Raw genomic sequence first — 18,808 nt, 5'->3', positions numbered from 1 at the left:
ACAGTTCAACAAGAGAAACCTGGTGATATATGGGGTGGAGAACAGAGCCAGGTTGAAGGGAACAGAAAACCTACCGAAATTAAGGTACCAACACTCATAATGCTATGAGCAAGTACCGTGGGTTGGGCTTTGGTAATTCCACGTGTGGTATTACCTCACCATAATTACCAAAGGGCTTGTAATGAGCTCTTACAAAGTCATGTAAAAGCTCGAATGGCTTCTGCTTACAATCCGGCACTTTACAAAGCAATGACATAAACACATACAGAAAGGGAAAATGGAAAGTATTGAAAACTGTTAGCAGCCCATTAAAACAGTTTAGGATTTAATTTGATTTTAAGGGATTATCGTTGATTTATGAACACACAAGGGGTGCCTACTAAGCTTAATGTTGGATGGATGGATATGCCCATGCCCCCCCACCCCCCACCGTCCATCCCCCATCATATCTGACAGGTACATGTCGCCCTCGGCCTCCAGCGTGCGGTGCCCCCTCACACACTTCACTGTCCACTGTCCAGGCTGCATTTCTCTGAACATGTACTCCTCATCTTGTGAAGCTGGCCAGACTACTCCTATGTCAACACACAGATACCAGAACCTTGAACTATGTCAGTGTCCTCTCCCATTGCTAATTGTTTGATTTCAAGAAGGAAATGGAAAGGGGACGATTGCAAGAAAACCAGCAATATGATTAAAAACTGATACAAAATGCTGAGAACGAAAAATGAATTGACATTTCCAGGCAGTGAAAGTACATTTTCGGCCACACAAACCAAGATTTACACCTGTAAAATATTCACAAAATGAAACTTAGAAGGTGAAAATCTATTTGCACTTGCACTATTGTGCTGCCTGACTGCGCGCAATTGAGGAGGCGCGAACCGCAAGCAAAGTGGTGAGAAGTGGGGTTTAACAAGGTACAGTTAGTGTTATGTGTTTGTATTTGCCAACGCACACATCAGTTTGTGCACAATGGCACATTTCTCTCCAAGCCTTTCTCATCCCGGACATTTTTGGAGATTTTCTCCTGCAACGTATTGGAGTAAATATTTTTTCTAAGGTGGGAAAGGTAATGAACATGCTCGAATTTGTGGAGGTGCAGGTAAAGGGGGTTCTACGTGGGGGAAACTTTTTTCCCATGATAAAAATAAAAAATAAAAATAAAATATATATATATATATGTGTATATATATATATATATATATATATATATATATATATATATGTGTGTATATATATATATATGGCGTGGTGTGCGATTAAATAAAAAAACTCACCTGCACTCTGGGTCTTCCGTGTCCTTGTTGGAGTTGGCTGATCATTGATAGCTGGCGCAGCGGCGGGGCACAAGCAGCGATATATATATATATATATATATATATATATATATATATATATATATATATATATATATATATATACACAAGCCACAGCATGGCTGCCTTTCCTCAGTGCAATTGAGGAACATCTAAAATGTCTCATGAGTGTCAGATATATGTCTGGAAAGTGCTGCCTGCTGGTGCAAGCTAATAGGATGTTTTGTGAATAAGGATGTTCATAAACATGCAAATTGCCGGAGTACTTCCTAGGGTGAAGATTTACTATTCATTTTGTGAATCGCCCCAATATTTTTAATGCACATCTTGCACTATAATCATTTGGACATGGTGCAGGTTAAAATGTTTCAGTTATCAAAAATGAGCATTTGGCGCACAAGGGCATATGCAACCTAGATTTCAAGACTTTTTTCGAGTCTTGGGATTCGAGCCTGGAGGATGTGTTAGAAGGTTTGTAGTCAAAGCTGGAAGAATTCTTGGAACCAACAAAAGAAATTTTAATTTTTTTAGTTAATTAGTGCTGTGATCAAAAACAACTTAATCAGATGCTAGCAATCAAATACCTCAAGTTATTGTGCGCTATAATCTGTTTGCCTGGCAAGTGCATTGAGCCACAAGGAATGTTACAACAGAGGGTGTTGAAAACCCTTCTCCAGATTCTAGTTCTTAACCAGTCTGTTTCAGGAAGAGCTCCTAGAATCTGGAATTTCATCCGTCTCAATATCAAGACAAGTCCAGCTTACAGCACTGTATGAAAAACATGTTAACCAATCTCCACTTCTGCATGGATCTGGCATATGGCATAACCCGGCAGTTGTTATAAATCTTTGAGAAGGTCTAGTCAGTGCCAGGATACCTTTGAGGAGAACATACAGCTTTATAAGTAGAATTAATAATAATGATAATAAGACTATATATTACTTTTCCTTGCAGAAACCTACTTGACAGCCATATTAACACATTTGACTTTCCCAGTTAAAATTCATAAAAATGTGAGAATTGGGTCTTCAAGCCTGTTAGATTGTTATTTGAAATTGGCCCACACCTTCGAAATAACCTGAGATCGTAAGCAATTTGTATATAATATAATATAATATAATATAATATAATATAATATAATATAATATAATATAATATAATATCTACATATTGATTTTCCTATACAGAACTTTATTAGCAGATTATTCCTGCTGACATTAACCACATTAGTGGGGTAATTGCTATGACATATAAATCTACCCACTCAAATTTGAAGTGATCTGTCCCTCTTGAGTCTACTCTGCACTACATAAAGCTTCTAAATACATAAATAAATGAACCATCTCGTTACTGGTGTGACATGTTGCCACTCTCCCAGGCCCCCTTGGAGCGATGTGCATTATAAGCGCAGCTAAGGTATGAGAATTATCTTACCTGTAGAATGACCATGAATGTGAAGTAGATGATGTGGGCGTGATGAAACTGCTCAATGAGATTCAAAGGAAGGAAGGTCAGAACATTATATTTGGTGGTCTTGATGGAATTGTCCTGAAAGAATTGAAACAGAAAATTACCCATTTCTGAAAAATTCCTGAACAAAATGCTTAATCAATTCTCTGGGTGGGCCTCCTGAGGGTAAAGGAAGGAGATATTGCTCGGTTCCAGGCCTTAAGCAGGTTTGGCTATAAACCTGGCATCCTATGGTATCGCTATGAGGCCACACTTCTGTTAAAAGCTTTTTCTATGAACTCTACAAGTATCTGGTGTGAAAGCCAGAACAATCATCAAGGTTAAATTTATGATGGATGTTCTCCAAATGCTCTCCAAAAGCGAACATCAACGAGTCCATCAACAGCGATACATTTTGGGAAAGGAGAGTCTGTCTTGCCTTCCTAAATCTGAGCTGAACTTCAATCCATAACTGATCCACAAATCTCAGCATGGGAAAGTGTATACCTGCTGCTCAGATTTACAAACTGGTATAGTCAGGCAAGAGCACACTTTTCATAACTAGCAAGGTATTCACTAGGTTGCATTATAGGCGCTCAGCAAATGCAGCAATCTGATGTGACCTCGCCAGGAATGCATTAGCACCTATACCTTTAGCATTTCTAGGTGTAAATATCTACTTTAGTAGACTAGTTTCAAATACGGCTTAGAAATATGCTGCACCCTTGAGGTTTTATAAATAAAAGTTGTTGCACTAAGTCATACAATACTTCACTACTTTTTATTCCAGGGTCAAAGGCACCTCCACTCTCCATATGGTTTTGGTGAAATTACACTTTCAGTCCACGAACCTACATATAGCCTTCTTTGTGATGACTTCCCTTTACAAAAATAAGTGTTCATACCTATTCTTTATTTGCTTAATGCTCAGAAAAGCCTATGTCTTGTCTCTCTAAAATCAACAAAGCTAACAAAAACAAACATTGGCAAAGCCAATAGCTCTGGCAATGGCAAGCCTGCTATGCTTTTCTTTTATTTCTTTATTGGAAACATAAGCAAAATACATTACAAGTGCAAAAGTAACTAAGTAAAAACGGTGCCACCAATTAAAGATGGTGCACATATTTTTCAAAAAGAAGTAAAACAAATACCCATACCCATTGTAAAAATGATTTTGAAAAGAAAAAAGAAATTGAAGCAAAAATTAAAGCAGAGATTAATTTTCCAGCCATAGAACTGAAGCAGACTAGTTTCACGCGCAAGAGCAAAATGATGTCAGTATTAGTGAAGTAAGCCAATGGCTGAACAATTCGCACTTATTGAGGGCTGCGGTGGACAGAAACAAATAAGAACAGACAGAGGGTAGCAGAGAAGCAGATCCTAACCTTTTCATATATGCGGTCTACCACTGAATGACTACTGAAGGCCGCTGACCCCACCTAACCACTGAAGGCCGCTGACCCCACCTAACCAATTGGTATAATTTAAGTCTTTAAAAAAATACACACAACTTCAGAAACAGCACACATTGTACAAGTTACTTACCTTTGGTAACACATTATGTGGTAGAGACAGGATCTAGCTGCAGAGTCCTTACTTTAGAATTTTTCCGAGGCACAAGACTGGATTCAGAAGCTTTTCCTATAGCACGTCCAAGCATTGGTGGAGGGCGTTGCATGACTTCGCGTTGACATCATCCACCGGATGTGGCGTCAACCAAGTCAATATAACTCCCTCGCCTACTTGCTGACGTCAGTTTCTTCCGTAACTATTTTCTGCGCTCAAAAACGTGGAGCCACATATAAAAACTACTTGTGCTAAAATAAAATAAGACACTGAAATCTTACATTATTTTTTTAAGGATATGAATGACCATAATGAAATCTTTGAGACAAAAGAAGACTCATTTCACCGAGCGGGGAGGATCATTAAGAAATCTGCAGCTAGATTCTGTTTCTACAAGATAATGCATTACCAAAGGTAAGTAACTTGTTCATCTGATAGAGACATATAGCTGCAGATTCCTTATTTTAGAATCAGATCCCAAAATTATTCCAACCCCAGAGGAGGGTCTGCGAACGGAGACCATTAAAAGTCTCATCCTCAAACAAAACTGGTCTAGAACAAGGGAAAAAGACTGGATATTCATAGTAATGTAGGTGAGGAATAACAGACTCTACCACATAAAACCCATGGAAAGAATAACAGGTAAGCAAGGTCGTAATACTTTAAAACCATGGAAATAAAATATCCATGTTAGTATGACAAATCTGTTTCAGAAACCCACTAACAATATGAGTGAAAAACTATTTACATCCGTAATAGAATACAAACCAATGATTTCTCAGCTCACAATTACTGTGGACAGAACCACAGTAACAAAAGTCATAAAAACATTAAAAGCATGGCGATAACATTACCCCGACAAAAAGACATCGACAAATGACCTTATGAATATAAACCCATTTGGTCTTATATCCCGGACTGAACTTTGTCCTGTGAAACACACCGAGAAAAGTCAATCTCCCATGGAGAAAATATAATGAATTTTCTTTTTTTTTTTTTTAAATATTTTTATTGAGATATTTTACAGTTATGTACAGGGCACAGCAATATTAATTGAGAAAGAAATGCATGACATTGAGAAAAAACAACAAATAAAGCAACAACAGGCATAATGAAGAAAGCGACCTCGAGTTAAGGCAAAGGAGTAAGGTAATATGATCCAAAATATTATTCCAAGTGATATAACCTAAGGCTAATCAAACTAAGTTACCCTTCTCTAATGTTTCCCTAAAATCAAAAAAATCTCTCACATTATTACCAACATACCAGTTTATAACTCATATGTGATCCTCATTTAACCAAATTTTAGACAAAACTCAATTTTAGGCTATTAGATCATCTTTCCACCGCGTGATAGGGTCCCATATTATCTTGCCCAGTTTCCTCCCCCTTTTTCCCTTCCTTGCATAGATCTCTTTCTCCACATTGTATGTTGTTAATAACTTGGTTTTAAATTGTGAATAATACTTTTTAGAATACTTCTGCACACTCACCGCTAAGACCGCGCTGTTTCTGGGCCTGTGCTCGTTTCTTCCCCTGCCCCGCCCCGGTCCGACACGGCAGCCAGTGCCGCTTGAGCGGAGGGCGGGACAGGAAGAGCCAGTGACCCCACCCACACTCTTGCGCTGTTAGCGCTCTAGCTGATCCCTTCAGGCAGGGCATTTAAGCCCTCTGGTCGCCCAAGCGCGCAGCGGTTGCGCGCAGGGGGCGCCTTAGTCGCGCCTGAGACGAGCCAGAGAGGAGCCCGTCTGTGCCCGTCCGTGACCGAACGGGGCCAGGGGCCATGACCCCTACTTCTGCTGTTTCCACCTGTAGAGTAGCGGATAGACTAAGTTATTCTTCTAATGACTTACGTAATCTGTGGCATCCGCCGCCCAAAGGCTGCGCACAGGATTTCGGCCCATGTCCCGGAGGCCCGTTTTCCTGCAAACATTGTCATTTCCAGTCTCTCCTGGGTCCTCCCTTTTCAGACATTCCAACTCCTGTGGACCCCAACCCTCAGCTCCCTAGGGGTAATAGCATACTATGTAATGTCAGATCTCTCTCTAAGCACCATTCGGAAGTTTGGGACCTAATACACTCAAACCGCCCCGACTACTGTTTTTGTACCGAGACCTGGCTTAAACCCCATCTGGTCCCTGCTATCACCTTGGGGGTCCCTTCGGGGTATAAGATTCTTAGGCTGGACCGCCCTGTTAAAACTGGCGGCGGGGTCGCGGTAATCTACAAGGACACTCTCACTGTCACTCTCCTCGACCAATGCTGCACTGACGACATTGAGATATTGGTTTTTAAAATTGGTTTCTCGCCCCTATCCTATTGGAAGGGAGCATTAGTGTACCGTCCTCCAGGCCCCTACACTGAGGCTTCATCTATCCTCCTGGAGACTCTAGCCCCCCATATCAGATCTGGAACTAATTTTGTACTCCTAGGGGACTTCAATGTCCACAGTGAATTATCTGACAACGCTGATACTCGCAACTTGCTGACTGACCTGTCTGCCCTAGGCTTCAAACAGTGTAACCGGGGCCCGACTCATCAGGCCGGTCATACCCTCGACTTAATCCTATCGAACTCTCATTCCTTGACCTGTCACTCCCCTTCACAGGTGGAATGGACCGACCACTTTATAATTCACTTCCTCCTTCCCACGCTCTCGGAGAAACGCCCCAACCCTATTCCCCTGCCGCTATGGCGCAGACAGTGGCACAAGGTGTCTGTTGATTCCTTTAGAAATGCCTTTATCCCTCCTGATTTTCTTCCCTCAGACTCCCCCAACTTGGCCTTGTCCAAATTTAATAATGCTTTGAGCACAGCGGTCAATATGATCGCCCCCCTAAGACGCTGTAATCAGCGGTCGGACCGTAAACAAGAACTATGGTACTCAGACCTATTGCGCGCGGAGAAAAGAGCTTGCAGAAAGCTGGAGAAATCTTGGAGACTCTCGCGCAGCACTGTCGATAGAGATAGGTATAGCTCAGCAATGAGACTCTATCATAAAAACATCAGAGCTGCCCGCAAGTCCCATATTATCTCCCAACTCTCTGGGGCCGGTCATGACCCCAAAATGCTGTACCAGGTGCTCTGCACATTTACCAAGCCTGCCGCTTGTGATAGTGCAGAAGTGCTAACCCAAAAACTGTGCGATGACACGGCCGGTTTTTTCTTGGATAAAATTGATGCCATTTACCAAAAAATCTCCCAATCTAGCACATCCGTGGATGATAGTGTCCCCCCTTCCAGTTTTCAGCCTGGAACAGCCGGTGCTGCCCCAGCCTCACTATCATTCATCCCTGAGATCACCTTAGATCAGGTCAATTCTTTGATTGGGACCATTAAGTCAGGCAGCCCAGTAGACCTCGTACCTGCCCGGGTCATGCACCTCATTGGGAGTGTCCTCAGCCCCTGCATTCGGACGGTGATCAACCGCTCCCTATCTGAGGGGCTGGTCCCCCGGGTGTGGAAGGAGGCCATAGTTAAGCCTATCAGGAAGAACACCGCCATCCCTTGGTCAGACAAGACCAACCTGAGGCCAATCTCCCTTCTGCCATTCATCAGCAAATTGACGGAGAAGCATGTCAATCACCATCTCTCCTCCTTCATTGAGCAGACTGGCAGCTTAGACCATTCTCAGTCCGGGTTCAGGCCTAGGCACGGTACTGAGACCGCCCTCCTCTCAGTTACGGATACCATACGCATGTCCCTGGATAGAGGGCTGTCTGTGGTGTTGGTGCTGCTGGACTTGTCCGCAGCATTCGACACCATATCCCATGCCATTCTCCTTACCAGATTAAAGGAGACAGGCATTGACAAATCTGCCCTGGCATGGTTTACCAGCTTTCTATCAGAGCGGACTCAGACGGTGAACATGGGCTCCTTTAGTTCCACCTCGGCTAACATCATCAGAGGAGTCCCGCAGGGCTCATGTCTTAGCCCTACGTTGTTTAACGTATATGTCTCCTCTCTGGCCAACTTGACAAGGTCCTTTGGGTTCATGCCTATCTCCTACGCTGACGACACGCAGCTGCTGTTTACTTTTAAGACCTTTACTCCAGAGATTAGACAAGCTTTCTCTAACAGCATGACTGCAATCGCCAGCTGGATGGCCAAAAACTTTCTACAGTGCAATGTAGGAAAGTCTGAGGTCATGTTATTCGGAGAGGCGAGAATCCTTTGGACCCCAGACTGGTGGCCTCCAAGTTTGGGACAGGCCCCGCTCCCCAAACAGGTAGTAAAGAACCTGGGGGTGCGTCTTGACCAGGACCTCACCCTTTTTCACCATGCCAGCACCACTGCAGGGTCCTGCTTCCACATTATAGGCCTCCTTCGGAAGGTGTTCCCCCTTCTACCTGACGACACCCGGAAGACCCTGGTCCAGGCCCTCGTTTTGAGCCGCCTGGACTATTGTAATGGCTTACTCCTAGCTGCCAACGAGGGAGTGCTTAATAAACTACAGGTGGTGCAGAACACCGCAGCACGGCTGGTGACCAACACCCCCCCCCAGAACACCCTCCCTCCCCCTCCTTAAGGCCCTTCATTGGCTTCCTATCCGCAAACGGATAGAATTCAAGATCAGCTGTGTGATACACAAAAGTTTACACAATCAGGGACCTCATTACTTGACAGACAAATTTGTTTACCACCGTCCATCTCGTATCCTCAGGTCCTCCAATCAACAGCTGCTTCAGGTTCCTAGACATTTTAAGACCAGACAGGGAGGCCGTGCCCTATCCATCATGGGTCCTCGTCTATGGAACAATCTTCCCCTCTCCCTTAGAGAATGCCAGAGTCACACAATTTTCAGGAAACGCCTAAAGACTGTACTATTCTAAGAGGAGCTATCCGACCTGTTCACCTCACAGCACCGCGCGGAGATACACCTTCGGGTGTGATGCCGGCGCGTAACAAGCCTATAAATAAATAAATAAATTAGCCAGCCATTTATGGAAGGTAGGAGGTATAGAATCAGTCCATGCAGAGGCTATGCATAATCTCATAACAGATATTGCAACAAATAGAAATTCCCTCCCGCAAAATGGTCGTGCGTCCTCCAGATTAACTCCTAGTAATATAGTTCCGGGGGTTAACACAATTTCAGTTCCTAAAATATTATTTATGAAACGTTCAATATCTTTTTTTAGTAAATCTAAATGCCACGTTGCAAATACATGTTGTAAATCGGCATCAGAGCTTCCGCACCTATAGCACTTAATACCCACTGTACCTCCCCATTGTGCTATTTTAGCGGGTGTATAATATAAGTGATATATCGTTTTATAATGTTGCGCCTGCAATGGTGCTGAACATAACAAAGAGTAACCGTTTTCTAGAGAGATACCAAAACTTTCACAGCTAATATTAAGATTATCCTTCCATTTTTCGCTCCATTTTTGACGGTCATCCTGTTTTGATTTTATCAGTTCAGAGTAAAGCCTTTTAATTGTGCAATCTTCCCCACTTTGAATTACTTCCATAATTGGATTGCGCCTGAATCCCAGAGCGCCTCCTTTTTTGTTCAAGAGAAAACTCCTAACTTGTAGGTATTTAAAGAATTGCCTAGTTTCTAGGTTAAATCTAGCTTGTAAATCTGAGAATTGAAGAATCCCCTGGTCCCCCTTTACATCCCCTATAGTTCTAATTCCCCTGTTTTCCCACTCAGGAAATATAAACCCCGAAAAAATATCTTGTGGAAGATTTGGGTTATGTGAGAGTCTGGTGTACACAATATATTTCCCCAAACCTATTTTTTTAGAGAAACTTTTCCAAATTTCATATGCTGCTATGAGCGTCTTAAACCTTGTCCTCTTGTAATAGCTAGCCTCTGTAAATTTCAACAACACATCCTTCACTTCCATTCCCAGGGTTAGTCCATAAATTGCTAGTGTTCCAAATTTGCTCCACTCTTCTGATTCTTCCCCTCCCAGCATACCAATCATATTTTGTAGAGCTGCCGCCCAGTAATAAGATTTTAAGTCTGGAACTCCCCAGCCTCCCCTTTCTCTCGGAAGTGTCATGAATCTAAGGGCTCTTCTCGTTTTCCCCTTCGACCAGATGAATCTATTTATTATACCCTCTAGTTTTTTAAATATTTTAGCATCAAATAATAGAGGTATTGCTCTGAATAAATATAAACATTTTGGGAGTATCAGCATTTTTATTATATTTGTCCGCCCCACTATTGACATATGCAAGTTGTCCCTCCTGTCCAGATCTTTCTCTACTTTCTTAATCAAGGGGGTAATATTCTTTTCTACTAACACATCCAGGTCTGCCAAGATGATAACCCCTAGATACATGCCTTCCTGCGTCACTCGAATGTCTATACACGGAGTAAACAAATTTTTAATTATCTGCGTTTTAGATGTATTTAATTTATACCCCGATATCTTTCCAAATTTCATCGCCTCGAGTTCCAGGTATTCTATAGATTCAGAGGGATTTGGAGAGATTACAGCAATGTCATCTGCATAAGCTAAAATTTTACATTGCCCGATGAATGTTGTTAGGGGTACAATCATCTCAGATGTCTCTATTCTTCGTATTAATGGATCCATGTATGTAGCAAACAATAGCGGTGAGCAAGGGCACCCCTGTCTTGTACCTCTTTTTATTTGGAATTGACCCGTGTTTCCACCATTCACCCGTAAAGTTGCTACCGGTTTTAAATAAAGAGTTTTTAAGGCTGTAATAAAACCTTGTTTAATGCCTGTTCTTTCCAGAGCGTACCAAAGATAGCACCAGGAGACCCGATCAAATGCTTTTTCTGCATCAAGTAACATCACTGCCATCGGGTCTCCTGTGACTGAAGTAACATCGAATAAAGTTATTACTTTTCGTATATGGCGAGTAGTTCCTCTCCCTGGTATAAAACCATGTTGGCAGCTACTCACTATTTTATCGATAACTCTTGCAAGCCTTGATGCCAATGCCTTGGAGAAGACTTTTACGTCCGCATTGAGTAAAGTAATGGGTCTATAAGATCCTGGATCTTCCGGATTTTTCCCTTTTTTTAATATTACTACCACCTCAGCACTCCCCCATGACTTAGGCGCTGATTTACCCAGCTGTGCCAGTTTCATAACCTTCATTATCTCTTCTACCAGGAGGTCCCAAAATACTTTGTAAAACTCTATGGGAATTTGATCAGGACCTGCTGCTTTACCAGAGGGCAGATTCCATATTGCCTCCTTGATTTCTTCTGTCTGCAAGACTCCCTCTAATCCATCTGCTTCATCCTCCTCGATTGTATCTATAGGGATCTCTTGGAGATACTCCTTCATTTCCTCATTATCTCTTTGAGAATCTCGACCCGCTAGTTCATCGTCATACAACTTCTCATAAAATGCCCTAAATACTTCCCTTATTTCATTCAACTCTGAGTGGACCGTGCCCGATGTATCCCTGATTTCTCTAACTATACCCACAGCTTCTTGTTGCCTTGTCCGAGTAGCCAAGATTCTGCCTACTGACTCGCTTAACTCATAACACTTCTCTCTTTTAGTATTGTAGATTTTCGCTGCTTTTACTTTCACTAGTTCTGTCAGAGAATTTTCAATGTCCCCCCCGTCAAAACACAGTTTTCTAAGTTCTCCTCTGCCTTAAGGACCTTCTCAGCTAACTCTAAATTTGTCAGCTGTATTTGTTTCCTTTTATAAGAGTTATAACTCTTTGTTTCCCCCCGTACTCCAGCTTTAAAAGTATCCCAGACCACTCCCATTTCTGCTGTGTCCCTATTGAAAATAAAAAAATCAATAATCCATTTATTCATATGTTCTATATATTTGTCATCTTTCAATAGCTCTCTTTCGAAGGTCCAATTTGTATATTGTCTAGTGTTTGTTTTTGTTGTCATTGTAAGTACTAAGGGGTTATAATCACTAAAGATCCGTGGCAGTCTTTCAATCTTTGAATTTGAGATAGTGGTGCTTGAAACGAAAAAATAATCTAATCTTGCACATGTTCGGTGCGGAGCAGAGTAAAATGTAAAGCCTTTGTTGTCCAATCTGTTTTTCCCCATACATCTGAGAGAGCGTTGTTTAAAACTAAGCTATGTAGTGCCTGGTTGACTTTCTTTTTCCGGCCTTTATATTTCCCAAAGGAACCCAGTCCTAATCCATCAGCTCCATTTATATTAAGGTCACCTCCCAGTATAATTTTTGGTGCCCATGTTGCTAGCTCGACATCTAAAAATTGAAAAATCTCGGGGTCATCCTCTGTTGAGCCATAAACAGTTACAAACGTTGTCCACTCTCCATCTATAAAACACTCAACCATGGCCCATCTTCCCCATTTATCCTGTGCTTTCTTCCTGGTCAAAATATTATTGTTTCTAGCTAAAATAGCTACCCCTCTTTTATTTGACCCCTTGGCTTGAGTGTACTAATAGATGAAATCCTAAGTGACTCAGGAAGTGTGCTTGTGTTATCGTAATATGGGTTTCCTGTATAAATGCAAAATCCACATTCATTTGTTTCAAGGCTACCGCAATTTTTGCTCTTTTTTGGGGATCATTCTGAAATGGTACTATAAGTTGCCGCATACGCCATCTTCTTTCCACTTTTGTGTGGCAAAAGTCTGGACGGGCAAAAAAAGTTATGTCCTTGTAAGTTCGTTTCTTCATGGGTTTAGCCTTCATAATTACTTCCTCTCTTAATAAATAGTTTCCCACATACACAAGAATTGCCCTTGCTCTTGGGCCCGCACTACCTTTTTTCTGTATGAGAGGAAATCGGTGCGCACGTTGCACCTCTTTATCCCAGTCCCATGTATCCATCTCTGGGAAGGCACCTTTCAGCAAATCTACAACAAAGGCTCTTATATCTCCTCCTTCCTTGCCTTCCTCCACTCCAAGTAGTCTTATATTGTTTCTCCTCTGCCGATTTTCAAAGTCTTCCAGTTTCCAGAGTATGTCAGACTCTGTTTTCTCCTGCATCTGCCTAAATTCTTGCATCTTTACCATCTCCTCTTCCATTTTGCCGGTCCTCTGTTCAACCGCCGTCAATCTGCCTGTAGCTTCAGCACACATTTCCTGCACTTTGTGGAGAGATCTCTGTATTTTCTTATTAGCCCGCTTGGCTCTTTGGCTCTCCAGCCGGGCTTCCCTCTTGTATCTGTTGCATTGTGGAGAGTAAAAGATCGAATTTATCCTTGTGCGGCTCTTCACGCTTTTGATATTGATCCTTAATCTGGTCCTCTTGGTACACCTTCTGCGCCTCCTGCAGATTACCGCCTCTTGCCCCATCTTGTAAGCTATGCCCTATATCTGTACCTGCCTTTTCCCGATCCGGCATTTTAGATATTCCCTTTTGTGACAGAGTTCCTGCCTTGCTATTTCTTACGCGGGGCCTTCCCCTAGTCATATGAGTTTTAGTTTTGATTTTGGGTTTCAAATTGGGTTTCAAATTTCTTTCTTTCACAGCACTGATCTGCACCTTCTCTAGCCGCGGGGAGCCAGTCTCAGAGTCCTGGGATTCACTCAGTGAAAAGTTCTCTGACTCTGCAGAAGAAGTAATCGATGATCCCATCTCTTCATACTCCTCTTCTTCCTCTTCTTCTTCTTCCTCCTCCACCAACTCATTATCGTCACTGTCATCGCTGTAAAGTGACCTTTTAGAAGGGGATTTTTTAGGAGAAGATCGTCTTGGCTTATTTAGCATATTTACGTTTTTTACCTGTTTTGTCCTACAAGAATCTGGTACTATGACAGAGCTAAACGGTTTGAGAGTTTTAATTTCACCCTTGCCCTTACCCTTATCCTTATCCTTAGGAATTGCTCCCTTGTTTGACTCTGCTACCTTTTTAACTCCAGTAGCTACAATTATAGGTATTGTAGTTTGCACTTTTTCTGTGCTCCTGGTATTCAGCCCGTTTTCTGTACTAGTGGTAGTCTCAATGGGTGCACGTTGATGACCGTTTTTAGCATCTCCAGGCTGATTTACAAGTTCCTTTGTGCTTTTACGTGAACCATCTGCCAGTACTACTGTTTGTACTTCCCCCTCCTCTGTAGATTCTTGTTGCATGCTTCGATGTTCAACATGCCCTATATTTGAAGTTTGCCTTTCCCCTTGCAGAGCACCCTGCTGCATGCACAGACCCACATTCACAACCACATCCCCTGCTTGAGGCAATATAGCTGTCTCGTGTATATTTTTGTTTTTGTTCGTACCTATTACTTCTTGTGAGCCCACATTCTCCGTGTTATCACCGCTGCCTCTGTTATCCCGCGCGCTAGCTTCCATATTGTACATTTCTGCATCCAGCCCGGCACGAGTATTGTGTTCCTCCTCACCTCCAGCATTTTTCGATTGACCAGCTCCCCCAGCTCCTCCTCCATCTCCATGACGCTTCTCCTCCTCCTCCGTGTCCTTGGCTCCGCCTCCATTGCACCCGCCGCCTACTAAAGAGCCTTGAGTCACGCATTCTGTAACCTCGGGTGAAGGTGAAGGTGCATGCTGAGTCAATACCACTCCTGGCTCAATTCCCGCTGCCCCAGTTGCATCACATGCCTCAACGCCTCCAACTCCTGCGGCTTCCACAACCGCCGCCGAGCGCTCCGCAATCTCCAATGCCTCTGGCGCCATCTCTTCCATTCTGGTTTTCCTCGGCAAATCCGTCTGTAAACTCGAGCCAGCGCCATCCACTACGGCGGATACACTCCCCACAGCTTTCCGCGGTAAGCCCGTCCCGAATCCCAACTCGATGCACTCCGTTGCCATAGACACCGGGATTGCGTCCATCTCCTTTCTCAGCAAGCCTCTCACCGCCGGTGAAGAAGAAGGTGAAACTCCGCGTGCCTGAAAGGATTCAAAGATCAGGGGCTGACGCAGGATCGCCTCTCTCAGAGATTCTGCGGCCAGATCCACTGCCCCCAGTACAGGTAACTCCTTATGGCGCTCTTCTCTCTTCTTCTGACTTGCCAGTAAGCGCTCTTCTTCGCGCTTTTTCGCCGCTTCTTTGCGAGCCTGTGCCCTTTGTCGTGCCTTGGTTCTCAGGTTTGCCGCAGGAATGTCGGGCTCGCTAGATGTCTCCACTTCTTCTTGCCCCCGAATACTCTTAACAATCTTAAGCACTTTAGGGGCCATGACACGCTTGAAAGTCTCCCAGGTCTCCCAGCACAAAGCAATCCTCCTCTTGACTTTAGACAGGGCCGTCTCCCAGACGCTGCCCCGCACTCTCGAATCTCTCAGCTTCCAGCTATGCAACGCCAATGCCTCCACCTCCACCTCCACAGCTGCCCAAGCGAGAGTAATCACCAAATTATGGAAATCCTCCAGCATCTCATCTTCCAATGTAGCAAGATACAACCAAAGAACAGCTCTGAGTCATACCCACGAGCATTAGACATTAGACAAGCCGTAGGCACAGGAGAGTGGCTTGAGGGCTGCTACCCCTACGGACTGTCGGCAGCCATCTTCATCATATAATGAATTTTCTATTTAAAAGAAGTCAAAGACAACAACGATTGGCAGACAAGGACTCTTTCCTTAGGAAAAAGAACTAAAGATGATACAATACCTCCAGGATATCTTTAATACATATAGCGACGTAGGAGGAAAATAAATAAACGCCAATGAATCAACAAAAAAAATTCATATATACAGATATAAAAAACAAAGTAAAATAAAAAGCAGACAACACCGACCTAATAGTATGGAACTATAGGGGATCATACCACGTAGGATAGCAATAGCCATCCAACCCATCAGAGTAATGCAAGTTGCCTGTGACACTACCAATAATCAATAGTAGTATAAAGTTGAATGATATATTAAGCCAGAAACCGAAAAATGTAAAGGATTCCATAATAAAAGAATCTGACTGATCTATAAAATAAAGATGAATTTGTATATGTTATCTAAGGTCCACACTTCGCAAACTATGAACCTAACCACAAGCTATTAGAGTCAGGTAAATGATGAAAAGAGTTGCCCCCTAGAAGAGCAACAATCCTGTATGATAGGATAAAAAGTCAACTACAAAAAGTAGAAGCAATGAGGTCAACACCTACTTCCCTCATGGACCAAAGTATATGAACTCCTTCATAGAGAAGAAAGGTACTACATTAGAGGGTAATGTCCTTCAGAAAAGAAGAAAATCTTTAGTATTAACACAAAGCATTATAACAACCTCAAAAGAGTCGAGAATGTTAACTATTCTCTATAATTGAAGCAATAGAATCAACCAAGCGACTACATCTGCCTGGAGACCTATAATAGCATGACCCAATACCAGGACAACAAAACTATCATGCTCAAAGAGCACATACAAACACACAATGTATACACAAAGGGGTACCAAACTTCACAAATGTATGATATCATATGTCAGAGAAGACCTGACACAGAGGGTGGGACCCTGCACTCCCAAATGAGAGTCTAATGGTGTACAAACTAAGAAATCACAGCTAAACACACACATATTTAGAAATGCTCACCATAGCATACAAATATACTTCACAAAGAGTATGGTACATATCATGAAGGTATCAACTCTTGAGCTTGAGCTCCTCTTTAGAGTAAAGCAAACTGCAAGACCTGTATATCAGGTCTCAATTAAAAACAAAATATACACAAACCTCTGAAAAACTGTCATTGACAGAGCTGAAGGAGAGAGTCATGACTTCTGCACCAAGCAGTAACTAATAATCAAGAAAGCCACTTATCAATAAAAATATTTCTGCAGAATAGATCCATATTTTTTCCTATAATCCCGACAAATCAGAACTAAGGGTCATGCAAACTTTGTAAAGAACTACAAGGTTATCTAAACAACATAAACACCTGCTTTAAGCAGATACACCAAGTTGGTTGCCACCAGATAAAATACACATTCCAACTCAGTGACATATGAACCCTTCTTTCGACAAAAGTCAGAAAAAAGAATCCAACCAGGACATTCAAATACATGTCTAGGTGGTTTTGTCACACCAACCAGCTGAGAAACTCCGTAGAGCAGAATCAGCACATTAACCAAATAAATGTACCATCAAATGGCATATCTTTCAGGCTATCTTGTACAGGGTCTGAAACCCCAGACTGACCGAGCCAAGCATGTCTGCGCAGTGCAACTGACTGAGCCAAAGCAAAACATATGGAATCGGTGGTGTCCATACTAAACTTTATAGTGAATTTCACTGCTTTCCTGCAATCTAGCACCACCTGCAGAAGTTCCCTCCTGGCTTCCTCTAAAAGAAAAGGCAGCTGCTTCACCACATTAGTGGCTGCCATTAGGTGGTTAAAGAAAGGCTGCAAATGGTCATTGGAATGCCCTTGGTGAAATCTGGTGAGACAATATACAGGCATACAAATGTCATGCAGCATCACTTCAAACTTGTCTTCTTGTGCACTTTCAAATGAATGAGGGCCCACAAAACTCTCAACAGTTATGTCAGGGATCTTAGCTTTAAAAAGACCCACAATAATACAAGCCATACTGTTAACAAAGGGGCCGTAAGAGCAGAGAGTATGTAATGGAAAAGGTACAATGACTTTTGAAACATGCTAGGTGAAATGTGATCTTGGACTACTGTGATGGGACATAGACACTGATAGACTGAAATAGTTTCATGCAAGGATGTAATTTTCATGGAAATATGAAGAGGTTGCGATTTTTGCTGGAGATCGTTTAAAGGCCACATAATATACCTAATGTTAGTGTACGGTACACATAGTCCATGAGAGTAATGAAGGCGCAGGTGAAGCTTGAAATAACTTTAGTGCACTTGGATACAGAATATAATATCATTGTGAGGATGGACAATAGACAGGGCTACTGGAATTATGCAATTATGCAGGCGCTGTTTTTGTCTCATAATTAAGGATTTGCTGCATTTGCTACATAACCCGTCATTGGCTGCATGATCTGAGATTTTAACAGAAACTGTTTTGTTTTTAGCTCAAACTGATCAAAAGTTACTAGAAATGTGGCAATGTGTGTTTGTACGCATTGGTAGACTCTTCGCAAAGGTTAACTGGTCATATTTCAGTTGTTTATTTATGTATTTGGTTGTCAAATTCGCACTAATTGGATGATATATTTGCCCAGAGAGTAGAACCATGTGTAAAAATTACAGAACATAGCAATAATACTATAATAAAAATGTGCTGTTTAATTTATCTTTTTTTTGCTGCATAATTTAGTCAAAGCTGTCGCACAATGTGGTGCTCCCCGCATAATTCCATTACAATAGAGTACATAAACATAATGAGTTCAAACATTATTTTATGTATTTAAAGGGATAGGGTTCTGTTCTTTTTCCGTGATGCAAATAATTTAACTTCGAACGTGTTAACAAAATGTGGGATTGTTTGGTGTGCTGGTGGATTGTCACTTTTTTGAGTGACAAAGTAAACAACATTGAGGATAAAGCAGAGAGGCTGAGTTTGTAAAAGATTAAGCAAATTATACCAAATTGCTCTTGTATATTTAGCTTCCTGACAAATAAATGTTTATAAAAGAAAAGCTAAGAAAAATGT

The 18,808-nt window shown here is 42.2% G+C and overlaps 1 protein-coding gene across 1 annotated transcript in view; it reads right to left on the bottom strand.

Annotated features, from left to right (window-relative positions):
* Positions 1 to 18,808, bottom strand: part of LOC147673324 (phospholipid-transporting ATPase IK-like) — a 460,742-nt gene that overhangs the window by 287,575 nt on the left and 154,359 nt on the right. The window contains exon 4 of the mRNA XM_086947163.1: positions 2,754 to 2,867. Within this exon, the coding sequence (XP_086803289.1) occupies positions 2,754 to 2,867 (114 nt within the window). The remainder of the gene's footprint in view (positions 1 to 2,753; positions 2,868 to 18,808) is intronic.

This window comes from Lissotriton vulgaris, chromosome 12 (assembly GCF_964263255.1).
Source record: "Lissotriton vulgaris chromosome 12, aLisVul1.2, whole genome shotgun sequence".
NCBI lineage: Eukaryota > Metazoa > Chordata > Amphibia > Caudata > Salamandridae > Lissotriton > Lissotriton vulgaris.
Note: the sequence above shows the minus strand (reverse complement) of the source record. Positions and strands in the feature narration are given on the sequence as shown.